This window comes from Vulpes vulpes, chromosome 8 (assembly GCF_048418805.1).
Source record: "Vulpes vulpes isolate BD-2025 chromosome 8, VulVul3, whole genome shotgun sequence".
Lineage (NCBI taxonomy): Eukaryota > Metazoa > Chordata > Mammalia > Carnivora > Canidae > Vulpes > Vulpes vulpes.
In genome coordinates, this window is record NC_132787.1 from 88913302 (window position 1) to 88928498 (window position 15197).

The window sequence follows — 15197 nt, forward strand, 5'->3', positions numbered from 1 at the left end:
CCCTGGCACAGAGTTGGCAATCCATCAGTATTTGTTAAATGAATGAATGTACCATGCTAAGAGTTAACTTCCACAGAAAAGTGTTCTCACTAACAAGATCCAGTTTCTGACCCTCAAGCACCCCTCTGCACTACAACTTCCATTCAGAAACCTAAAAACTTGACCTCTACATATGTCAAAACACTTATAACCAATATAGTCATCTGTACTGAAAGAACTTTTTACAAATTAATCTCAAATACCACTACCTATTTAGTATTCTTGCCCCAAAAGAAGAAAATTTAAGCCAGAATCTAATCATAAGTAAACAAACCCAGATTGTAAAACATTCTACAATACAGCATAATACATGTGGAATCATTTAAATATCAAAATCATGAAACACAAAGGGAGAATTCTGATTAATATAGCAGTAACACAACCAAATACAATGTGTAATCCTTGATGATGAACGGAAAGTTAACTTTTCAAAATAAAAGGTTGGGAGTGAAAAAATAATCTCAGAAAAGATGACCTCAGCCACACAGTGGTGTTGCCTGGACTAGTTGTTGAACAACAGAGTGAAAAATACCCTGAACCAGAAATGTCTTTGGAACAAGCCTAATAAAGCACTGGATGTCTAACCCAAAAAGTAATTAGGAAGCAATCACTACACCCTACAGTCTTCTACTGCTTCAGGGAGAGTAAGGTATAGTGAAATCAGACTCCCAGACCACAAGGCAGGATGCAGTACATGAGCATATAGGTCCTGGAGACTGCCACTGCAGCCTCGGGCTGTGGAAACACCACCCAGCCAGTGGAGCTGCATCGAAATTCAAAGTTCTTGGTTCATTCACTTCACTACGACGTCTAGGGTTTCCAACAAACCCTGAGCACATTTACTTTTTAATGCTAGTGGAATAAAATTGCTTTTCTTGATATATTCACACAAGCCCAACCATATGGGCTGTGTTCCTCTACATATATCACAAGACAAGCACTGGGTAAAGATGAATATTTATTCACTTTACAAAGAGAATGGTATTAAATTGTCATAAACAGTTCCATTTATAGACAAATATAACTGTACATTACACCAGTAGCTGGCTCAAACTTGCTTTCCCAAGATGCTTGTGTGGCTCCAGCTCTATAAGTAGAGCACAGAAATCTCTGTTCTGCCACTGATGTTAAAAAGTCCCTCAGAGATAATGGTTTTTGTGTTTTACATATTCACAGGTGGTAAAAATAAACCCATCTCCCCTGCCCTCCCTTAGAGTTGAGCTTCCATCTGCATGTTCCCTAGTGAGCACTAAACAAATACTGGCTCATTTAAAAAAAAACTGATAATATGAGGCTTTTGTAGCACACCAAAATACTTATTTATACATACATAAAAAATCTTGAGTCAGATTTATTATTTTAAAGGTAAACAGATATCCTAACACTGCCAAGAGTGGATAATGAAAAGGAAAACATTAAATTACTGAATTATAAAAATATTTTCTTTGGAAAAAAATTCCAACAAGGTTATCATTAATATCTAAAACCAAAGAGAAAAAATAAACAATTGTTCTTTGATCCATTAGTAATTTAAATAAAAATGAAAACCTCTTCAAAAGCAGCTATAACTGAATTCTTTAAAAAGTTGCAGGTAATGAGTACTTCTAAATCTATACACTGATGATTCTTTACAGGCAACTTGCAGTCAAGAAAAATCCTTAATATGGCTAATTCTTTAGTTTTTTAATTACCATAATTTTTTGTGTGTTTTAAAAAAATATTCCACATGACAGCTTAAAAAATAAGTGGCTGTTTGGGGGAAGCACTCCAAATATTCAACCTGACTCAAATCAGATCACCTCCATTAATAGATAAGCTAGGGATACTGATATTTAACTTTTAAGTCCCAACCTTTTTTTACTCCAAATCTTTAGTTACCCTTTCATATTTTATGAAAATGTACTAAATTAAAAATTTTCACTAGTGCTGCTTCATATCTGGATCTGATGAAAGATACCAACCTGAGATAAGAGCTGACTCCTTCACAAAAGTCCAGTTCTTGAAACCCTACATGGGAAATGTCTGTGTCTTCACTTATGTCAATTCTTGCTAGAACCAACCATACTGGGATATTATATTATAAAAATATACCAAATATTGGACACTCATGTCAGTACATTGCAGAAAATGTGTCTATTTGCTGTGTAAAGTTTATTAACATTTGAAGGAAACACTCTTATTTACACAGTGAAGTCTGGGGTGCTCAGGACAGCGAGACGGCATGGGGACCAGCACGAGGAATCTGGATATGTGCAACAGTCCCTGGCGCCTGTCCCAGAGACAACCCTTCCCAGGAGAAGTCGGCAGCATGGGGGAAGGCGCGTGCCAGAAGTGACAGAGGTCCATCAGCTTGTTCTCCATCCTCATTCTTCTTCACTTTCATTTTCAGGATCTAAGTCAGAATCTCCATTTAATTCTTTCTCACTGGCCACATCCCTGTCCTCCCCATTCTCCTCATCTTTTTCCTCAGCATCCTCCTCTTCTTCTTCGTTCTCTTCATCAACATCCTCATCTTTTTCACTTTCATTCTCCTCCTCATCTTCATCCCAGTTATCCTGTTGGAAAGAGATGAAGCATAGAAAACATTCATGAAGCCCTTGTTCATACAGACTAGAAGGGTATAAAGGCAGATTTATGGACCAAAAAACAAGGTACTCACATCAGAGTCCTTCTCTGCAATTTCATCATCTGACTCCTCTTCAGAAGATTCTGCAAGGGGAAAAACCCAGCCTTAAGTATGTGATCAACTCTGCAGAGGGCAGAGCCCTAAAAACTAAATAAACAGAGTCAGATTCTTGAATTTACTTTTAGAAATATTACATTCAGTGATCATCCATTTAAGCAGTAACATTAATAATCTTATCTGCATAAAAGTCCATTAATTATTCCACCAAGATCTCACTGGGTAGGACAAAGTACCAAAACCCTAACAAAATCATCTTAAAAAACTAAGCCAAGGATGTGGAGAAAAGGGAACCCTCATGTGCTGTTGGGAGAAATGTAATTGGTGCAGGCATTATCGAAAACAGTATGGAGTTCCCCAAGAAATTAAAAATAAAGCTATCAGATGATCTGTCAATACCATTGCAGGACATATGTCAAAGGAAACAAAATCAGGATCTCAAAGAGATCCCTGCACCGCCCCCTGTTCACTGCAGCATTATTTACAACAGCCAAGACATGGAAACAACCTAGGAGTTCATTGATGGGCTGGATGGATGGTTAAAGAAAATGTGATATACATTCAGCCATTAAATTCCATTCAGCTATTAAAAAAAAGGAAATCCTCCTATTTGTGACAACACAGATGGTGAGGGGACTGTACTAGGTACAATAACTCTGGAGAATACTGTATGATCTTACTCATGTGTGCAGTCTAACAACACCAAGCTTGTAAAACACAAAGAACAGACTGGTAGTCACCAGATGTATGGAGGGTGTAGTAAAGGAGTGAAAAGGTACCAAGTTCTGGGGCACCTGGGTGGCTCAGTGGTTGAGCATCTATCTTCGGCTCAAGGTCATGATCTCAGGGTTCTGGATGGAGTCCCATATCAGGTTCCCATGGGGAGCCTGCTTCTCCCTCTGCCTATGTCTCTGCCTCTCACTCTGGCTCTCTCATGAATAAATAAAATCTTTTTTTAAAAAAAGGTACAAACTTCCAATTACAGGTCCTGGGGATATAATGTACAGTATGGTAACCACACTTAACAATACCATACTGTGTATTTGGAAGCTGTAAAAAAAGTTCTCAGCATAAGAAAATAACCGCAACAATGAGTGGTGATGAATGTTGATTAAACATATTATGGTAATCATTTCACAATACATATTCAGAGATCATCAAATAATTATGTTGTATACCTAAAACAGTACAATATTATATATAATTATATCTCAATAAAACTGGAAAAAGTCTAAGTAATTAATAATAAAGTCTAATTTAGGTATGCTTTTATGTCCTTCAGTTATGTTTTATCATGTTCTCTATAAAGGTTTTGTTTCACTTATATTTTTAGGTACTTCTAGTTTTGATTGCTGCTGTGAATGAAATCTTTTTTCCTAATATATTTTCTGTAATACATTACTGAGACAATCATACTACTGACTCCTTTTTGTGATCTTGGTATTCCAGTAAACTTGTTTATTTTCATCTCATTAATGATGGTGTGACTAGATTCTGCTTCATTTTCTAAGTTGAGAAGGATAACTGCCAAGTCCAATGTTCTAGGATTCACTTCTTTCATACAATACTAGGCAGGATATGCAAAAGTAATAAAAGGTGCATTATTGTCTAGTTCCTGACTTTGTGGGAATACTTTTAAACTCTGATAAGACTAAGGAAATTCCTTTAAATTCCTAAGTTGCTTAAATTATCAATAATAAGATGATGAAAGGCTGAATTTTACTGAATTCTTTTTCTGTATCTACTAACGTATATTGTTCCCTGTTAATTTGTTAATGTGGTAACTACATTTAATAGATTTCCTGCTAATTTGCCTTAGAATCTTTAAATAAATTCCCCTCGGTAATGACATATTCTTTTACACAAGCACTTCTATAATAATCAACTTACTATTCAGGATATTTGAAGATGACCTAAAATCTTGTTTCCTTAACTATCATCCTTATTTGGTTTGACTCATAAAATGCATGAGTTGTTTATACAGGACAAAAATGAATTGTTCTTTGAAAGATTGACAAAATATACCTATAAAAACTCTGTGCCTGCTAAGGAGGGGACTTGATGGGATGAACAATGGGTGTTACACTATATGTTGACAAACTGAATTTAAATAAAAAATTTTAAATAACTCTGTGCCTGACATCTCTGAGCAAAGGTTTTGATTAAATCAATTTAAGGCCACTGGCTTATTCTAGGTTTCTATTTCTTTTTAACTCACTTTTGGTCATTACTGTTTCCTAAGAAATTACTTATTCTCATCTAGGATTTTATTGTGCTGGCATAAAAGTTTATTCATAGTGTATTCGTATTTAAATCTCTTCCACACCTAGTGTGCCTTCTTATTTACTGTACATTTGCACCTTCTCTTTTACTGGATCATATTTTTGCCACAGGTTTGCCCATTTTCTTAGAAAAAGCGTGCCATAGCATGATCTTACTCACATTCATATTCTACAAAATAAGGTAACAGAACTCAACATTAAATAATGAATGTTCCAATTCTAAACTCCACACTCCCTTCAAGCCTCACCTTCCTCATACACCAATTTTGCCTTTTGCGCAGGACAAGTCATTTCCTTTGTTTTTTCTGATGCTGTAACCTGAAAGGTAATCAAGTGTTGTTAGGAAGAGTACAAGGTTATCTCAAGGATGGCAGCCACCACCATGCTCGCTCCACCTTCCCAAACAGTGAACTTGCCCTCAAACACTACGATGGATGACCTCAATAGGAATACAGACCAAATACAGGGCAAAAAATAAATTTGTCAAAAGAATAAAGAATTATTCTGTAAAAGTTGAACCTCTTAAGGTGATCAGAATTTTTCTGCGCCAAAACTGTAACTGAATAAATACCCTGTAACTTGCTATTCATAGTAGCACAACCATCCTAACTGTATCAAAAACTAAAATAGGATGCTGAGAACCTTTGAGGAAAAGCTGAATCAGGCATAAGTTAAGTTTACTTACTATCAAATATATAACATTTCCAAGTTAAAGACTGGATCCTGATTTATCAATTTTTTGCTGAAACATGGGGCTTTCAATGATCAGGTAAACATTCCTTATTCCTCACTCTATTCCTATCACATTCAAAGCTTAGCACAAAACAATCTGATTTACTCACTTGAGTGATTAGAAGAATAAGCTTTCCATGAAGATGTGAGAGTTTCTGAAAAGTTTTTACTCTGCTTTCCATTAATTGGTATAGCGTTCCCAGCTGGGGTACCAGATCAGGCAACTGAGGGGAGAAAAGATATCTCATACTATCATGACAAAGTACAGATAACAAACATACAAATCATGCTCAGATACACTGAAGTACTGAGTCACTGCATCACAAGCATCTGCTACAGCTCCAATGGCAGTGGCTGCTTGACACATTACCTAGCAACATCTCAAATTTTTCATAGCCTATGTCCTAAAGGCAAAAAATAGTTTTTAAAAAATAATGATGGAGGGGGCACCTGGGTACCTCAGTTAGGCTGATCTAAGCCTGGTGAGTTCAAGCCCTGAGTTGGGCTCTACACTGGGCATGAAGCCTACTAAAAGAATAAAAAATAAAAATAAAAAATAAGGGAGCCTGCATGGCTCAGTGGTTGAGCATCTGCCTTTGGCTCAGGTCATGGGCCCGGGATCCTGGGATCAAGATCCCTATAGGGTTCCCTGAGGGGAGCCTGCTTCTCCCTTGGCCGATGTCTCTGCCTTTCTCTTGTGTGTTTCTCACGAATAAATAAAAAATCTTTAAAATAATAATTTTTTAACGATTTTTTTTTATTCATGACAGACACAGAGAGAGAGACAGAGACACAGACAGAGGGAGAAACAGGCTCCATGCAGGGAGCCCAATGTGGGAATCGATCCCAGGTCTCCAGGATCACGCCCCGGGCCAGGTCTCCAGGATCACGCCCCGGGCCAAAGGCGGCGCTAAACCGCTGGGCCACGGGGGCTGCCCTAAAATAATTTTTAAAAATTAAAAATAAAATATTGAGGGAAGGCCAGTGTAATTGAGACAAAAAAAGAAAACAAAACCAAAAACCAAAACAAACAAACAAAAAAACCACCACGTATCTCTGGGCTTTCCTCTGAAATTTACTCTGATAATATCACATTATCTACCTTCTACCATAAGACCCTATCAAACTAAAGGAACGTTTTCACAGCTTCCTGAGAACAGCACTGAGAGCGACAGAGTACAAAGCTGACCTTAGAGTATTTCAAATATACTCCCTATTAAAGAATCCTCTGAACTATGCTTAAGGAATTGAAGCATGAAATCTGTCCCTCCAGGGGGACAAAAAAAAAAAAGAACCTCACTCAGCCCTTTAACTAGCCTGTACTTACCCTTCTACTGCTGACAATTTAGCATAACTAAGAGTTTCATTCAAATGTTAAACTTTAAAACTGCAAACAAGGCAGCCTGGGTGGCTCAGAGGTTTAGCACCACCTTCAGCCCAGGGCTGGATCCTGGAGACCCAGGATAGAGTCCCACGTTGGGCTCTGGGCATGAAGCCTGCTTCTCCCTCTGCCTGTGTCTCTGTCTGTCTCTCTCTCATAAATAAACAAACAAACATCTTAAAAATAAATAAAACAGCATACAGGCACAAAATGATTAAAACAAAGTTTAACATGATCACATTCCAATTGTCATTCATCTCTTTCTTTATCTGTCCCTACTGGGACAATAAGCTCCAGAAACAGGGGGATTAGGGCATCTGTCCATTACTTAAGCCTCAGGCTTAGCACAGTCCCTTGGCTTAGAAAAGGTAAAAGAGGAGGAAACGAAGGGAAAGCACTCTGAGGAGAGAGAATTGCCCACCCACCCCTCCAATGGAGCCCTCTTCATACCATGCTTCTTTGATCTGTTCAGCCAGACTGAATGTTTATACTACTACTACTCCAGCAGTTCACCCTTAGCAGTTGGTTCCAGAAGGGATTTCATTACAAGGCCTCCTTAGGCTCTTTTTTACTTGTAAGCATGTAAATGAGGTTACAAAAAAAAAAAAAAAAAGTGTTGTCCTGTTTCCCACAAATCCGGATGCCTAGGGGAATTTCCTGTGCCCACCACCCACCACTCAGCCACTGCACTCACAGTTGCCTTCACCTCATCTCCCAAGAGTCTGTAAGCGGGGAAACCCAGCAGCCATTCTGACCATCTCGTGTACCTCCCCCAATTCTAACATCCTGACGGAATTCCCTCCAGACTCATAGAACTGCTGGCCTCAAAGCAGGTTATCCATTTGTTTTCCCTATTTCAAACTACTGAAGGCAAAAGAAGTCTGAGAAAGAACAAGGAACAGTGACCAGGCTGAGCTGGATAAATGAAACTGTGTTAAGAAAGGAAGAGCAATTAAGAACTTTCTCCAACTGTTCACTATAACCTTTTAAGAAAATCTATTATAAGGTCCTAGGTAATAAAATTAAAGAAAAAGGAAAAAGGAAATTGTGTAATTTTATTTCTAGCTTAAAATATAACTGACTTAGTGGGCAAAGAACCCAATTCATATTATGACATATAACACTGTGTTTTCTGGTGTTGCTTTAAAACTGTTTCCTCCTTTCCATTTGCATAGATAACAAAGAGCGACAGAAGCCCCACAAAATGACATGTATTAAATATTTAACTTCATTTTTACCACAAGCTATCTTTCATTGTCCTGGGACAAGATAGAATGGGGAGATACATATTATATAAAAATAATTTTGCTAAACAGGTTATATATTTTTTAAAACACCTAAAGACTAGTATGCCAATGTTACTTTTCTCCTTTCTGTATTTCTCAACGTTTTCTATAGAATATATATTACTTCTAAAATCCAGAGCAAAAAAAAAAAAGGCCAATTTCCAAAGTCAACAATGGTGACATTACATTGCACCTGGGGTAAAATAAAACCTTTAAAAGCAGTAGCTGACGGTTAAAGGGCAGGTGGAGGGAGGATGCTTTCATTAACACATCAGTTTCTAATCCTTATCAGAGCCACTGAGCAACAACAGCTGAAGACTTACTGTGGATAGATAGGATGCATGGACCGTTAACACACATTTGAGCCACTGAACCATTAACACAGCACTGAAAAAAAGAAAAAAAAAATCCAAGTAAACGAATATTCATGAATTCAAAATTAAATACAACAGAGCTGTAATATTAGAAAACTCAGGCCAAGTGAAGATCTATAAATTGTGCCCTGTGAAAAACAACACTACTAAATAAATCATTGACTTTGACAGTCTTCTCATTCCTTTATGAGTCTGAGATCTGTGAAAACAGACTCATCTCATGGGGAGGAGAGGGGGTAATATGGACTGAACATAACTCCCTTCCTCTAAAACAATTCAAGAATAAAACCCATGCTTTACTTCATAATTAACTGATACCAAGGCAATAAATTGAGCTCAAATCACTTGGCATTTTATGCCCACCATCTACTCACCATCAGGTACAAATAGCAAAAGATTTCCATGCCACGTTAAAAGACAAATATAGACCAAAAAATGTGTAAGGTGGGCCTAATCAATGAATTCTCTGGCTTTTCTCTGTGAGTTCCAAACACAAATGGAGTCTATCGGGGGAAAAAACTTAGAAAAGAAAAACTAGGGGGGCCTAGGTAGTTTAGTTGGTTTAAGCATCTGCCTTCAGCTCAAGTCATGATCTCAGGATCCTGGGATGAGCACAGGGCTCCCTGCTCAGCAGGGAGTCAGCTTCTTCCTCTCCCTGTGCCCTTCCAACTACACCCCCCACCCCATGTGCTCTCTCTCAAATAAATAACATCTTTTAAAAAAAGAAAAAAAACAACTATATACTGTAGCACTGATAAAACTACACTGTCAGCTTAGGATCCCTGAGATACCAACCCCCTATTCAAATACTTCATCATCAAAGTATTAATAAAAACACAAAATTCAGTCCTATAAAATATTTCCTTACAGTGTCTTAGCAACTACCAGAGATTGGGGAAGTTCTACAAATGGCAATTTTACATCTGATTAGGACTAAATCATTAAGACTAATTCATTACACAACCTGATAATGAAAATGAAAAATTACACAGAAGTTTTCTTTAAAAAGAAGAAGAAGAAAGGAGGAAGGAAGAAAGGAGGAAGGAAGAAAGGAGGAAGAAAGGAAGAAAGGAAGAAGAAAGAAGAAGAAGAAGAAGAAGAAAGAAGAAAGAAGAAGAAAAACTGTACTAAAATCTTAGGATTAAGAGTTATTCAATCTTGGGCAGCCCCGGTGGCTCAGCAGTTTAGTGCCACCTTTGGCCCAGGGCCTGATCCTGGAGACCTGGGATCAAATCCCAAGTCAGGCTCCCTGCATGGAGCCTGCTTCTCCCTCTTGCCTGTGTCTCTGCCTCTCTTTCTCTGTCTCTCATTAATAAATAAATAAAATCTTAAAAAAAATTAAAAAGAGTTATTCAATCTACAGTAAGTGTGGGGAAAGCAGTATCTGACCCTTCTAGAGTTTTACCAATTAAGTGTGGAGCTATCCACTATGTAATGCTGTCAGAAAATGTTTTTAACAATCACCTCTAAAATATTAATAAAATCAAAGCAATGTAAGTCCCCTAAATATCTTACCTATTAGGATGTCCCTGCAATCTCTTTGTAAGCTGAGGGGGAGAAAAACCGTATTAGTGACAGCACTTCAGAGACAGCCAATGTGCATCAATTCCCACAATACACACATCCAGGAGAACAAAAAACAGAAAAGAATATTAACAGGGCGTGCCTGGACATCCAACTCTTGATTTCAGCTCAGATCTTAATTTCAGAAGATCGAGCCCCAGAATAAGGGCTCTGTACAGGGCAGAGAAAACCTGCTTAAGATTCTCTCTCCCTCTCCCCCATCCAAAAAAGACTATTAGGAAATCAATATTCCTAAAGAATTCCTAAATTTCCTAATTCCTCACTGTTCAAGGAACATAACATAATCTAGGAACACATTCTCACAATAAGAGTAATTACCACCTGATAAAAATCTAAGCTACAAGTTATATAAATGAATGTTCAAAACAGGCAAACCCAGGGACAGAAAATAATTTGTGGCTGCCAGAAACTGGGAGTAAGGGAGAATGGTGAACGACTAACTGGCACACAAATTTTTTGGTGTGACAACTGCACAACCTGTAGATTATTAAAGAAAAATACAGCACAATGCATATACATACTAAGAGTATATATTATGGTATATGAATTATATCTCAATAAAAAATACACTAAAAAATGTGGACTAGGTAAATTTTGAATAGATCTATTATCTACTCTAAGTACCCTGCTTGCTTACATATTACAAATCCATTTCTCTAAACACTAGATTTTCTCTTAACTCACGGTTTTAGGACCTTAAAATGAAAAGAGTACAGTTACCTCTTGTAATAATGGAATAACAGCATGCAGGGGCATCCTTAATACAGTCCTCTTAATTAGGTTTAAATTCCTAGTTTGAAGTACTTTCTGTGAGAAAATAAAAGAAACATAAAGATAAGTATATGCAGAAGCTAAAGACACTAAAGGAAAAACAGTAAAAATGGTATTTTTTCTTTTTTAAATTCAATTTAATCAACATACAGTGTACTATTAGTTTCAGGGAAAGAATTCAGCGATTCCTCAGTAGCATAGAACACCCAGTGCTCATTACATCAAATGCCCTTCTTAATGCTCATCACCCGATTATCATATCCTCCACCCACCTTCCCGTCAGCAACCCTCAGTTTGTTTTCCATAGTTAGAGTCTCTTATGGTTTGCCTCCCTGTTGTCTTATTTTCCTTCCCTTCTCCTATGTTGATTTGTTTTGTTTCTTAAATTCCACATAGGAGTGAAATCATATAGTTGTCTTTTTCTGACTTATTTCACTTAGCATAATACCTTCTAGTTCCATCTACGTCACTGCAAATGGCAAGATTTCATTCTTTATGGTTGAGTAATACTCCAGTGCATGTGTAAAACACTCCATTGTATGTGTCTATATGTATGTATACACACATACATCTATAACACATCTTCATTATCCATTCATGTATCAATGGACATATGAGCTCTTTCCACATTTTCGCCACTGTGGACATGCTTCTATAAACATTGGGGTGCATGTGCCCCTTCAAATCACTACGTTTGTATCCTCTGGATAAATATCTAGTAGTGCAATTGCTAGGTGGTAGGGTAGTTCTATTTTTTAACTTTTTGTGGAACCTCCATACTGTTTTTAGGAGTGGCTGCACCCATTTGTATTCCCATCAACAGTGCAAGAAGGTTCCCCTTTCTCCTCATCCTTGCCAATGGCTGCTGTTTCCTGAGTTGTTCATTTTAATCATTTTGAGCAGTGTGAAGTGGTAGCTCATTGTGATTTTGATTTGTATTTCCCTGATGCCGAGTGATGTTGAGCATTTTTCTTGTGTCTGTTTTAACAACCAAACAATAAAACACCAACTGAATTTTAGTGAATGAAGATTGGAAGGGCTGACTGGAGAATGTTATGTTATGGTCTTTGGCTATCAAGAAAGAATAATCTTAAGGAATCAAGACATTTACTTTGATGAACGGAGTTTCTTCTCTACAGATTCTAAACTTTATGAAATTTTTACATAAAATAGAACACCTCTAGACATTTACAGATATATGCCACTTTAGAGAAGCTATCAAACTGTCATTTTATGAAATCAGAGATATATCCACATAAGATTGAACAAAACATACTAAAACCACACTTAGAAACAACAAATCTTTTAAAATTATCAACTTTTGATAAAATTTTAAGATAATTAAAAGATCATACATAACAAATGCTTGAATCAAAACCCTGGAAGAGTACATCAACTGGAGAAACCCAGTCTCCACTACGGGGTACAGAAAATGAGAGAGAGAGAGTAGTCCTAATCCTGGCAGGCTTTTCAATGTCTCCAAACCCCAGATGCTTCATCTATAGGCAAGTGTGTGAAATACAAGTCCTTTCAGGTTCTCAAAATCTTCATTCTCCCCTTCCTCTTGAACTTTTCTATGTATTTATTCTTTCCAAAGAGTTTAATTCCCAGAGGAACTTCCCTGATGATGGATGCATGCTGTTTTGGTGATGATTGGTACTCTAAAGGCCATGCTTAAAATATAAACAGCAGAAGTACCAAAGAGCAAAATATAGAAGACTGATTATAGCCTATTTTAACAGCATCTTTTCAGAATTCCCTATGAATTTTATTTACTTATAAAAATATCTTTACACCAAGCCCTTTCAAATCCATCAAAAACTATACAAAAACTACCACTGGAATAATTGCATGTTCCTCATGCAAAAGAAATAAAACTTTTTATAAAAGTGAGGAATGGACTGTCCTGATTAAACAGTTTCAATTAACCTAAATTTATATTTTCAAATAATCAGAATACAAGATTCAAAGCAAAATATGTTGATCAGAACTTCAACAGTAATTCAGAAGATGTGTGATGATACTAAACATTCCTCAAATCATGTTATTATAAATACCAGTTATCACAAAGTTTGAACAATGTACAGGTTATAGGGAACAATCTATCTGAACTAGTCTACAAATTACTATTTGAAATAAGACCCACTCTTGTTAAGGCCCTCAATTTTCACAAGATGTTCACCAAACTATCAGGTTTCATGGTCTTAACTGGCCAAGTAGGATAGCAGCCCTTCAAGTCACGGGATATAAACTTGAATCTATTGTTGCGCATTATTTATACCAAAAGCTTAGTTAAAAACAATATAGGAATGAGGGTTTAAAAAATATGTAGTTTGTGAAATCTCCTGGTGCTCTAAAATATAAAGTGATCAAATAATTTGTTGTCTAAACTAGGACACATGACAATGAAAGTCACTATTAATTATTATACCAAGATAAGAGGTATAAACTAGAACTGTCAAAGGCCAACAAGAGTACATATGGCTTAGAGCACTTGGGTGGCTCAATTGGTTAAGTGCCCATCTTGACTTTGTCTCAGGTCAAGATCTCAACAGGATTGTGAGAAGGAGCCCCACCTAATTAAGATTATCTCCCTCTCCCTCTCATCTGCTCTCCTTCTCTCTTAAAAAAAAAAAGAGTGCGTATGGCCTAGCTGTTTAGAAGTTATATCAAACTGCTGGACAGAAGAATTTTTAACAAGCTCTCAAGTAATTCTTATGCTAACAAGAGGGTCTATGATAATTTTCCAAATTAAAATAAGAAAAGCAAGTTATCCTAAACCAAAGTAAAGTGTTAATGGATATAGAAGTTAGCATTAATTTCCACTGAAAATATATTTAAAGAGACAACCCTATAAACCACAGTTGTAACTAGCCAAGAAAACATTGAAGGTTTTTCTTTTACAAGTCTGCTACACTATAACTGAAGCATAATAAACAGTACACACTTAAATATACTATTTAATCAGTATGACATAAACATTTATCCATGAAGCAAACACTATGATAAACATTCCATCACCTTCCAGCCTCCTTGAGCCCCTTAACATTCTAATCGTCCACCCTCACCCCCAGGTAACCACTGAACTATATATACTGGTCTGCATTTCCTAGAATTTTTATATAAATAGAATCATAAAGAGCATGTACTCTTTGGCTTCTTTCTCACAGCCTAAGTTTGAGATTCATCCATGTTGCTAATGTATCAATAATATATTCCTAACAGTGCTAGATAAAGAATATGTTTATTTGTTCCTATGTTGAGGAACATGTGTGTGTTCTCTCAAGGTTACAATTATTTAAAAAATATAAAGTTGCTAGCATCATTCATGTACAAGTCTTTATATGAACATGTTTTTGATTTTCCAGGTAAATACCTATCCGTAGAATATGGCTGGGTCTTATGGGAGATGAATCTTTAACTTTTAAGAAACTGCCTAATTCTTTTCCAAAGTAGCTGTACCATTTTATATTCCCACCAGCAAGATATGAGATTCCAACTGTACCACATTCTCACCAACAGAAGGATCTTTTAAATTTTAATCAACCCACTGCAGGTATGTAGTGTTAGCTCATTGTCATGCTAATTTGCATTGGTGGTGATCCATGATATGTAATACTTTTAAATGCACTTACTGGCCATTTAAATTCTTTTGTGAAGTATCTGTTCACACCTTTACCAGATTTTTATTTGAGTTGAGTCTCATTATTGAGTCAACTTTTGTGAAATAAGAGCTGAGATGTATTTTTTTTTTTTCCACATGGATATTTGGTTGGTACAGGATTAATTGTTGGAAAGATTTTACTTTCTCCATTAACTCAACTAATTGTGTATGGTCTATTTCTGGACTATTTTGGTTCCTTAATCTGTATTTATTTTTCACCATTATCAAACTATCTTGATTACTATACTTTATCTTGAAATTGAGTAGGCTTGGGACGCCTGGATGTTTCAGTGGTTGAGCGTCTGCCTTCAGCTTAGGGCATGATCCCGGAGTCCAGGATCAAGTCCTACATCGGGTTCCTTACGGGAACCTACTTCTCCCTCTACCTATGTCTCTGCCTC

General features: G+C 36.7%; 1 protein-coding gene across 1 annotated transcript in view; it reads right to left on the bottom strand.

The window, feature by feature from the left end:
• Nucleotides 1-984: 984 nt before the first annotated feature.
• The window catches only part of WDR43 (WD repeat domain 43), a 44559-nt gene continuing 30346 nt past the window's right edge, over nt 985-15197 (bottom strand). The window contains exons 12-18 of the mRNA XM_026016014.2: nt 11082-11168; nt 10293-10324; nt 8727-8790; nt 5847-5960; nt 5253-5322; nt 2699-2748; nt 985-2594 (exon numbers count right to left, since the gene is read on the bottom strand). Of these exons, the coding sequence (XP_025871799.1) occupies nt 2403-2594; nt 2699-2748; nt 5253-5322; nt 5847-5960; nt 8727-8790; nt 10293-10324; nt 11082-11168 (609 nt within the window). The 3' untranslated portion in view covers nt 985-2402. The remainder of the gene's footprint in view (nt 2595-2698; nt 2749-5252; nt 5323-5846; nt 5961-8726; nt 8791-10292; nt 10325-11081; nt 11169-15197) is intronic.